The sequence below is a fragment of the Nicotiana attenuata genome, unplaced genomic scaffold (genome assembly GCF_001879085.1).
Source record: "Nicotiana attenuata strain UT unplaced genomic scaffold, NIATTr2, whole genome shotgun sequence".
NCBI lineage: Eukaryota > Viridiplantae > Streptophyta > Magnoliopsida > Solanales > Solanaceae > Nicotiana > Nicotiana attenuata.
Genome location: NW_017673503.1, coordinates 68,135 through 79,208, shown reverse-complemented (window position 1 = coordinate 79,208; position 11,074 = coordinate 68,135). Strand labels below are relative to the sequence as shown.

The 11,074-nt window shown below is 36.9% G+C and overlaps 1 protein-coding gene across 1 annotated transcript; it reads right to left on the bottom strand.

Moving 5' to 3' along the window:
* Nucleotides 1-6,123: 6,123 nt before the first annotated feature.
* LOC109216560 (1-aminocyclopropane-1-carboxylate oxidase homolog 1-like) lies at nucleotides 6,124-10,058 on the bottom strand. The gene is made up of 3 exons (XM_019380723.1): nucleotides 9,419-10,058; nucleotides 7,821-8,142; nucleotides 6,124-6,615 (listed from the first exon to the last, which is right to left on the bottom strand). The coding sequence occupies exons 1-3, from the start codon at nucleotides 9,931-9,933 to the stop codon at nucleotides 6,364-6,366; spliced, it is 1,089 nt and encodes a 362-aa protein (XP_019236268.1). The 5' UTR covers nucleotides 9,934-10,058; the 3' UTR covers nucleotides 6,124-6,363.
* Nucleotides 10,059-11,074: the final 1,016 nt, after the last annotated feature.

Below are 11,074 nucleotides of genomic sequence, written 5' to 3'. Positions count from 1 at the left end.
GACAGTTAAGTTGGCCACCTACACTTGAAGGTCGGCGTTTTGAGCCATCACCCCCTTACTCATCTCGAGTTCATCTTCCTTGGCCTTAAGAGCCGCTTCGAGTTTGCTGCATCGGGCAATGGCCTTCATCAGGTCTTCATCTCGCTCTCTCAGCTCCTCGACCATCTGCACCAACTGTTTCTCCTTCTGCTTGAGCCCATCACGGAACAACTGAAAATCACTGTCCTGGGTGAAAAGATCGGCCAATGCACGATGTTTGGTACGGTACTCCTTATATTTGTTGGCCATTTTCCCAAAAATAGCCGTTCTCCATCTATCTCTCCGATCGCGCTCAACCTCCATGATGAGGGTCTAATATGCAAAGCAAATCCAAGAGAAGGAATAGGTTAAGTACACAAAACGAATCCAAAAACAAAAAGAAAAAGAGAAAAGCACTTACCCGCAGAGCCATACCGGAAATACTCCGCGAAAGCTCTACATCGCTCATCGGCTTAAGCGTCGCGCTCTCGGAAGCTGTACACAAAGGGGAGAATACCGACGCCGCCTGCTCACAGTTCAACAACAAGTGGTAATCCACAGGAACAACTATGTGTCGCTCAAGACCTTCCGTCCTCACTTCTACACGAGTATGATGCGCCAAGTAAGCTCGGACATCGTCTGGATCGACATCCGAACCTGAACCGTCATTCTCAGCATGCTCGACTCCGCCTCCTCTGACGGCGGACGATGCACCACCCTCTGCGGATCGTACAGATCCCCCGCCTTGATGTATCCCTTCAGCCCTGGGGGACCTCCCCGCCAAAATGGCGTCTGCCATAAAAACGGCACCTGTGCCCGACTTAGGCAAAGATGCCGCCTTTGACGCACCGGTTCTGCTCTTTCCAGTATCAGCGGCAACGACCTTCCCAAGCTCTACCCTCCTCCTTTTCCTCGATGGAGATTCATCCCCTTCGGAGGGCTCGTCCATGAGGTGAAAAATGGGTCGAGAGGAGATCTCATCTCGTACAATGATGTCTCGAGGAGAATCTCTAGCCGGTACAGACTGAGCACGGCATCCTCGAACGGACTCGGCTAAGGCAAATTGCATCCCTGCTGATGTGACGGCCTGGAGAAATGCCGGGACTGTGGCCTTCTTCCCGGAAGCCCTACGACCTATCATCACAAAGATGTCGTATCAATAAACGATGGCAAACAACCAAAGGTCAAAACAAAGGGAACACTCACCGGACGAAACTCTCGGCCCAAAATGTTTAAGGAAGGCGGGCCAGTCTCGAGTCCCCACCACATAAGGCAGTACGCGAGCTACCCAGTTCTCTATATCGACGACGGGAAGAGGGGTACGTATCGCAGCTATACAGAAAAGACAAAAATAAGTACAAATTAGAGGGAACAAAAATAAACAAACGAATACCAACACCTACGGTTGTGATTCCACTACTCTGGAAATCCAGTAGGGTCCGACACTAGGTGCTCGATTCTAATGAAGAAGTACTTATGCCAGAATTTGCGGCTTGCCCGGTCGTCCGTTCCAACCACCAACCCCCCGGTTCCACGATGCTGCAGGTGTACCATGGTGCCCATGTAGAAACTCGGGGAAAATAAATGTAAAATATGATGAAGGCTGACTTCACACCCCGCCATTCCGCATACTTTGTTAGTACTAGAAAAATTTTATACGTATATGGAGATAGTTGCGCCGGGCAGACTTCATAGAAACGACAGAATTCCTCCGCTAACGGAAGAAGATGGAGGGTGTGACCGATCACAAAGGGATATACGTAGAAAGCGCAATATCTTGATCTATGGACCTCCACGAGATCTCTCCCTGCCGGAACCATCTCAACAATGGGAAGAAATATTGTACTTAGACCGGAGGTCATTTATATGAGCCTGCTCGATTTCAGAAACGACTGGAACAGGGGAAGAGACAGGTTCTTTATGAAAGTCATTCCGGGACAAAGGGTTCCGTAGGAGTATCTCCTCTACGATGGGAAAGTTGTCCCCCTCCTCAACCGCCGTATCCTCGCCACCGGAAGGAGGTGCTATAGATAACGGGGCGGCGTCAGAAATTTCCTCGTGGGTCCGATGTGTTCTGGGCATCTTGATGATGAAGGGTATGGAGGTTAAACATAAAATGAAGAATGGTGATTGAACAGAAAAGATGAGAAGAAACAACACGAAAACAAAGCTTAAAACCCAACGAGAGATGATCAAAGAGGACAATGCATACACAAGAAAGGAAATGGCTAAAAGTCTTTGAAAAAACAAAACCTTCACCCATTTATAGGGTTGGGTGGCGCTAGAATCAAAGCGGGAGGCTGCCAATGGCACCAAAACCAAAGCGGGAGGCTGTCAATGGCACCAAAACCAAAGCGACAAGCAATCAGTCTCTGTCTCGGGAAGATGCGTAATGATGACGCACGTGGGTGTGACGTCATTTCCCCATAAAGCTACACCAACCAGGATGCCGTGAAACGCACCGCTCTTCCTTTTCTCGTCAAACCGGCGTAATTCAACAGCCAAATTTCTCCACGGGTATAGGCAATATCCGCTTATCAAGAGGACGTACAAGGCCACGACCTCAACAAGCGGAGGGACTAACTTTATGGGTCCAAATTTGGCAACCAAGACAGTTACCGAGTGGGACGGGGAACGAGGTTATCATGAGGCAACATCTGATGGTCGACGACCAAGAACGGTCAGTCAAGACGAGATATCAACAGTAGTTTAAACTTAATAGGAGACAATAAGAATATGCTTTTCAAATATTCTGTATGTTGTACTTTTTAGGGTTTCCTGGGAGATTGACCCTTATAAATAGGGAGGGTTAGTGAAGAAGAAGGGGATCCGCACAAAAAAGACAAAAGTACACTTTGTAAAAAGATTCATCTGAGAGTGAATACAAAAGCTGCCTTGTTCATTGATTGCCCGAAAATAGATATACATCATTATACGATATTGGGAAGATCCAAAGATTCTTCAATCATCTCATACTAATTCCTTTTCTATGCCGATCGTATTTACTAAGATTGATTGTGCATTTAAGTTGTCGCATTATGAGCATTTACTTGAATCCTACGTATTAGATAGCATTGTTCATCTTGCTTACTTCTTCCATCACTTGATCTAGATTTGGTTATGCTTGACTAAGATTTACCACATCATTATCATTAAATGATTTAATCAAAAAAGTTCTAATTTCTTTGGTCAAACATATATGACTAGAAAAAATAAACAATAAATATGGCCGGCTACTATGTGAAGAACCGTGGAAGAAACCATCATTATTTGGGTAAAGAGAAGCAATAAAAAGCCATAAGTTAGGTAAAGAAACAACTTATGACTCGATGTATTCGTCGAGAAAAAACGGCTGAATATAAACAAATAAGAAGTTAATTAAAAGTCACCGTTGATTAAGTTTTCTATTCATATAAAGTTTGATCTTATCAACAGTGAGATTCTACTCTCCATCATAAGCTATTTATTCTACTAATTAACGCTATAATTTGTGGTCCAAATTTCCTTAATCGAGGGGATAACTTTCAATTAAAAAAGGATTCCCTTTCAATACCTAATAGTGGTATATATATTATTATATTATATTTTATAGCAACTTAACAAGGGGTTGCAAAAATTGGTGAACTTACTCTTGAAGCAACAACTGGTTATGAAAAGCATAAACCGTATCATTCATATTTTTATTATAATTAATGCAGACTATTTTAAGAAAAAGGACATTCTTCCAAACTCAAATTCAAAATTCTATCGTGACGTGAGAATTGTTTAAAACATATTATTTTCTAATACTTTAACACCAACATGTCTATAGTTGGAGATTTGAACCGTTGATAACATAAGCATAAGAATTCAGAATTAGAGATGAGTTTGACTCTGATATCATATGATCAAGAAAATAGATATTTGGGCTAACTCAATATCAACAGTTAGCGCTCTTGAAATGAGAATGCTCAAAACCATATAGAAAGACAACATCTCATCCTCTCAATTAAATACCAACAAAGAGCTTGTCGAATCAATTCACAAAATTTCATCCTCTCAATCGAGACTAATGACTGAATCAATTAAAAATTAAAAGATTATAAAAACGTAACTTTTTGTTAGGTGCTTCTTCAGAGAACGAACTAAAAATCCATAAGATCAAATGGAAAAAGGTTCAGAAGTGTAAAAGAGAAAAGATGCTGGTGGGTTTCATTGTGTATTCAATGTAAGTCGTACCATATTATTACCTTGTAGAAATTAAGGGGTCATTTGATTCGATATTAGGTTATTTTGGTTTTCAAGATTAGTTATCTCACCTTTTTTATGTTTCTTTATGTGATATATGATCTTATTATCGTAGTAAATTTATTTCGATTTTAACTGACACTCCAATAGTCCAAACCCCATGACATTGGAGACAATAAAAGCGTTTCCTTCATATAAAATGATGACAAAAAGAACCTAACAAAGTACTTACTTTTTTTATTGTCCTTTTGAGTTTTGAGATATGTGGTAGTTGTTATTGTTTAATATTTCAAAAAGGAGAAACACTACATTGCCTAGAAACCATCTTTTCCATAAATCCTTTAGTCTATAACAGTATAAAGTATAGTTTAACTAGTGGCCAAAAGCCTAAGGTGGTGGATTTGAAGAGGATAATCTTAGACTTGTACTGCTTATTATTATACAAATAATTTCCAATTCAATATATAGCAACAAATTACTTTGAGAGAGATAAGAAATATATTTTACTTGAATATAAGGAAGCACCTATGGGTGTTCATCGGTAAGGTACGGTATTAAGTCATTTTGGTTTGATATTCGATTTTTTAAAATGCTACCAATACCTATTTGGTACGGTTCGACTATTCTCCTTTCGCTTTCGGTTTATTCGATTCAGTAATTTCGGTTTATTCAGCTTGAATATTAACTAGTGCATGGAACCATAGACTGTAATATTTTTAATTAAAGTACTCAATGAAAACGTTCTAAGCTCACCTGACTGTCGACAAAATCTTTGTCCAAAACCATCAAGTATCAACTAAGAGAAAGAAAGGTACATAAAAAAATACATTTGATCATTGAAAATATCATGCTACTTGCTTAGAGTTAATTGTTGAAATTAGAGAATACAAGGACTAATCTAACATATGCAATAATAATACAAGAGAAACGGAGTAAGAAACACCCTAAAACCGTTGATACATTACGTTAAACTGCTTGGCAACCTAGAGATCGTAAGAATTAGAATTGCATCCTACCTTGTTCCTTCATTTTCTTAAATAAGTACATGAGCATTATTACCAACCTCAACATGAATGCCAAAGAGAAGTATTGTATAACTTAGTATGTTAATCAATAATATCTGTAATGTGTAATTTAGTATATATTTCGGTATGGTATTGATATTTTTGGTATTTTTTTTAAAATACTAAATACGATACTTAATACCAAATTATTTTAAAAACTCAAACCAAATACCATATCAAATACCAAAATACTGAATATCATATATCAAAATTTTTGGTTTGCAATTCGATATTTACTATATTATGCACAACCCTAGAAACATCTAATTAATAAGCATGTTTAACAACACTATGGAATCTACTTTCTGTTATTATCCGTTTGTTTTCACCTTCTCCCATCGTAGTTCCACTTTTTTAAATAAAAAATAAACCCAAAGTCATTAACTCCCTTAACCACCTAATTATTTTTTGTCTTCTTTATATATTTCACTTTTTGTTATTCCCTTTTTTTTCCTGCTGCTAAATGCTAACTGGGAAAAGGAAGTGGGATTTGTTTTTTCAAGAAACTTTCTGAAAGGGAAATTATCGTATGCGTGGCTAGGGTAATGCAATGGTATGACCGCCTTTTTTATCTGATTAATAGAGAGGAAGAAAGAAAATGATATGTTTGCAAATCATAATATTTTCCTATCTAAAAGCTCAGACGTATAGGAAGAAAAGATGAAGTATATATAATATTACTCGTAGTTGCTTTAGTGAAAATATCTAGTGCTTTTTGATCTCTAGTTGGCACTTAATTTGTAGCAATCCCATATTTAGTGCTATCCTTATCTACAGGATATCACAAATACAAACTGATACAGATAAGTACGTATCAATAATTGAGGATATCAAATAGAAAAATAGAAAGGAAAAAAAAAAAGGTAAAACAGAGGATCCTTCATTTACACATCCCCATCTTTCTGATGCAAACTTCGAATTTTGAATCTGTGATAATTGGAGAAACAAAGTGCTGCACAATGCCACAATCTACGGAAATAACCATCCATTTTCAAGCTTATTTTTTTAATACAATATTCAAAGCATATATATAAACTCTACTTAGAAAAAATTCCTAGAGTCTTAAATGGAGAAGCGAAGGCCGAGCTCCAAGTCCTTTGGAATTGTAGTAGGAAACATAATCTCTCACTGTTGTTTCCTTGTACTTAGGAGGATTTTCATCTGACAGCAATTCCTTTATTGGTCCATAGAGTCTGTCAAATGGCTGAAATTGAGTTGTGAAAAAACATGCAACTGAAATCCTTGGCCCAATTTGTTTTGACAATACTCTGTGCTCAGCACTTTTGAACTTGTCATTTGAGAGAAGCTGCAATATTGCAGAAAAATGATGTTAACAATTCACAAATGATTGTCTAAAATGTTTTGTCCAAACGAAAACTGTTTCTTGACAACAAATATCAACATGGATCCTGCTTACAAAAAAAAGAGCTTTAAACCACTTCTAAAGCTAAACCAAACACCAAATTTGTTTTGGTTTCCTTTCCGGTGTCTAGTTCCCGCATTGGAACACCAACTAATACAGATTCGTGCAGCATAAGCACTCTCTATCAGGATTTTTCCCATTCCTAGGGCTCGAACTCGAGACCTCTGATTAAGAATGGAGATTCGTGCAGCATAAGCACTCTATCAGGATTTTTCCCATTCCTAGGACTCGAACTCGAGACCTCTGATTAAGGATGGAGAGATATTCTATCTACCCCACCCCAACCATTGGTGGAAACACCAAAATTGTTCAAGTCAAACATAACATTAAAGTTATCATTATTTTTTTACTTTTCACATGATTAACAGAGAGTAGGAAGGTCCATTTTAGCTGTAACAGTCATAAGGTTACTGATATTTCAGTTGTATACTGCAGTTCATGTTTGTAACCTTTTGGCCATTATTAGACTGTCCCCTTGAAACAAAAGATGTCCTTACTTCAAGTGGAGAAAGAGAATCCAACACCATAAAAATACTTACAGATTAAAGATAGAGGCAATTTCAGAATTTAAACTTACAACAACCCAGTGGAATCCCACAAATGGTGTCCGGGAAGGGTATGGGGAGAGTAGTGTGTACGCAGACCTTAGGGAGGCTGTTTCCGATAGACCCTCGGCTAAAGAAGATGAAAAAAGACAGTGGCGCAGTAATATCAGAGTAAGCAAGAAAGAAAGAGAGATAACGTCGGCAACGTGAAAACCAGCAAATAGAGAGAGAATTTAAACTTAAAGGGTTCAAAATCCTACATTCTTTAAAAACATAGATCCAAAACATAGCATTTATATACTTTTCAGCTATGTTACTCGGACTCTACAAAATTGTAGCCGTACCCTTGTTAGATCCTTAAAAATGCACTACTTTTGGAGGATCCGACGCGCACCCTACAACATTTGTGAAGAGCCCGAAAAACATAGCTTACAGTTTTTATTGAAAAAATGATGTGTCCGACTGAACTCACTCCTAAACACTCTGGATCCGCCTCAGAGTCAGGGTTACTAGACTACTATAATTTGTTTTAGGTATACTTGCCTGCAAAAGGTCTCCAAGATTGATGACTAGCGCGCCGGTCACCGGATGAATATCAATCCATTGATTTTGGTGATAAATTTGAAGGCCACCAATGTGATCTTGTAAAAGAATGGTGAAGAAATCTGGATCAGTATGCTTTGTAATACCAAGAGTCTTGTTTGGCTCAGGACAAGGTGGATAGTAATGACTGAGAATGAAATGCCCTTTTGCACATTCCATTTCCAGCAAGTGATTTAGCTTCAGTCCAAGTGCCTCTGCTAGTAACTCAAATATTGTATGGCCCAACTTTCTAACATGTTCTGAATATTCAAGTAATTCCTTCCTAAAATAGAAAAAAACAAACAACAGAGTTACACATTTAAAGTAAAACACAACAGAGAAAAGCTGCATAGTAAAAACATATTGGTATAACATGACCAATCATATATTTCCTATCTGAGATAATAGTAAAATGACTTTCCGGATATTTTTGCTTTTTGAATGAGTAATTTCTCATTGGTAGAGAAGGTGCAGAAGTAGAGATGGATTCAGGATTTAAATTTAACGGGTTCAGCTTCTATGATTTCCAGTATTGAACTCATTGTACTGTTAAATTATAAGCTCAAATATGATATTTGTCAAGATTTTAGTAAGTTTTTACATATATATTTATTTTCTGTGTCGAAAGTTACGGGTTCATCTTATGAACCCATAGCTAAAGGGCTACATCCGCCCCTGAGCAGAAGCCTTAGAAGTGAACACTACTAGTGGCGCACTTACTATACCCCATTCCAACCTCGCTTTATCCTTTCGTTAACACTAGCATGCCTACATGTCAAGTATACATGTCAATCAACAATATCACGGTGGATTAACCTACCTTACTTTTTAACTACAAATAGAAAATCACTTAGGTGAATACCTCATTTCATCATGGATCACTGTCCCTAATCAAATTTAATTGCTAAAAAAGACATAGCAGAACATTCACCAAAACACAAAATCAAAGATACAACAGTCAGTTATTTAGCACAAAAAGGGAAAATGGAAAGACACCTTGATTTGGAAACTCAAGAAAAATTGCTCTCTCTTTCCACGCAAAATTCTCCACCTAACTAAAAGCCCAAAAAAAAAGGAACCATTTTCTTCAATCATAAGTTTTGAAAGCTTTTTTTCAAAAGAATTTTTTTTTAAATATGTATTTGTTTATGGAATTAATCAAATTTTTTTAAAAAAATATTTGAAAACCAAAATTTCAAATTCAAAATATAGCTTAAGACTTTTTTGGGCCAAATTATAACCATTTGAGATTTTTTTTGCTGGAAAAAAAAAAAGGATTTTTTAACATGTCAAAACTAGCCCTTAAAATTCATGTCCAAATATGTTTTCAACTTTAAATCAAACTTCACTGAAATCAACTTTGTCAAACAATATTTGAGAATATATATCCAAACGGTCCTTCATCTCGGGTCGCTCTTTTCTTCCCAAAATTCTGCACTACCTAAAAGTAAAAGGAACCGTATGTAGCATAGTTCATAAGTTGTACTACTATTCTTCTATTAGAACAACTAAAATTTCTACAGCATATCAAAAAGGGTATTAGCAGAAAAGTTAATTACCTGCACGCAACTGGTAATTCATCATTACGAGGAGGATTAGGAGCCATGACACAAGCTAGTGTATCTCTCCAATTTGCAGCCTTAGACTGATAAAGATCAAAATTACTATTAAACTTCACCTTCTTCAAATTATCCCTAGAATAAAACTCCATCTTTTTCTCATTTGGTTGCTCGTTAAATCTTTTAACTCCTTTGATCATCTCATCCATAACATGTTGAGGTATACCATGGTTTAAAACTTGAAAAAAACCCCAAGTCCCACATGCCTCTCGAATTTTTTCAACGATTTTTCTACGTTGAAAATCATTATGCTTTATGTTCTTGAAATCTATAATCGGAATTTGAACGTTAACGTCTGAACACAAATCAAGATTTTTAGCATTGAACTCATTTTCTATTGTTGGTGTGACGAAGATTTCGGGAATATGAACAATTCCAGCATCAACAAGTCCTTTTACTCCGGTTTTTTTGTCGTCGAAAGCCTTGAGCTCTTTTGCTCTGTCATAGTCAGCCATTTCTATAAGAACAGTGGGTTTTTCAATCTATTAAGATTTTGCTTCTCTTTTAGATCTGATATACTGTAGAAGATAAGGGACAGAAGAAAGGAAAAAGCATGTGACTGATGTATATTTCGTTACGTTGACTGACACCTACCACGAAATGCTTGTAATCCGTAGAGTCCGGAATCAAAATGTGATTCTTTTGGACTCAAAGAACAAAAATGTGTGGAAAAAAAATTTAGTAACCAAAATATACATAACTTTTTTTGATAGATACTTTAACGGTCGTTTGGCCAGTTTAAGTATAGCGTCTTTCAAAAAGACGCTATATTTGAATTAATTTAAGCGGAAAAATATAGCGTCTTTTGTTAAGACGTTATATATATAGCGTCTTAACAAAAGACGCTATAAATATAATAAAGAGTCGTCTTCATCTTCCCCAAAACAGAACAGAAGTCGAACCCCCTACCCCCCACCCCCACCCCCAAATTAAAAATCATCGCCCCCCCCCCCTCCCCCCATTTTTAATCCAAAAAAGCTTGAGTGGAGCTCACCCGTCCCACAAAAAGTAAAGATTCTCGGTCTCACATGCTAGCTAAGGCGTTATCTCGGACATTGTTGCTTGTTTCGGCTCCAAATCACAAAATCTTCGACTTTCTAAAAACCTTAAATCGAGGTATTTCGACTTAGTTTTTGTTAAAACTTGTACAAAAAATGCATATTAGTTGTTTTTTATGTGCTCTATATATGTTATTTTGTGATTGTTTTGCAATTTAACTAATTTGTTATTTTTTTGTCCGGACTATAGTATTAATGTGCTAAAAAAATTCGTAAAATAGAGAAATTGTCATTAGTTGTTAAAAAATATATTAATTAGTTACTTTTTACTGTGGTATATGTAATTTCGTGATAGTTTTGTGATTAAATTGATTTGTTGTTTTTATTCGGTTTAAATTATTTATTTTCTAAAAGACTAGTAACTAGATAAATTGTTACTTTAGTTCCCCGTAGTGGTATCTTGTGGCCTAATGTAATGCTCGTATTTGTCATGTAGTGATCTTTTAGCGTAGTAAAACTTAATGTCCTTTAGCGTAGTATCCTTCTGGTTATAGAAATGAATCATTTAAGTATCTCTTATTCCCAAAAATACGTCAAA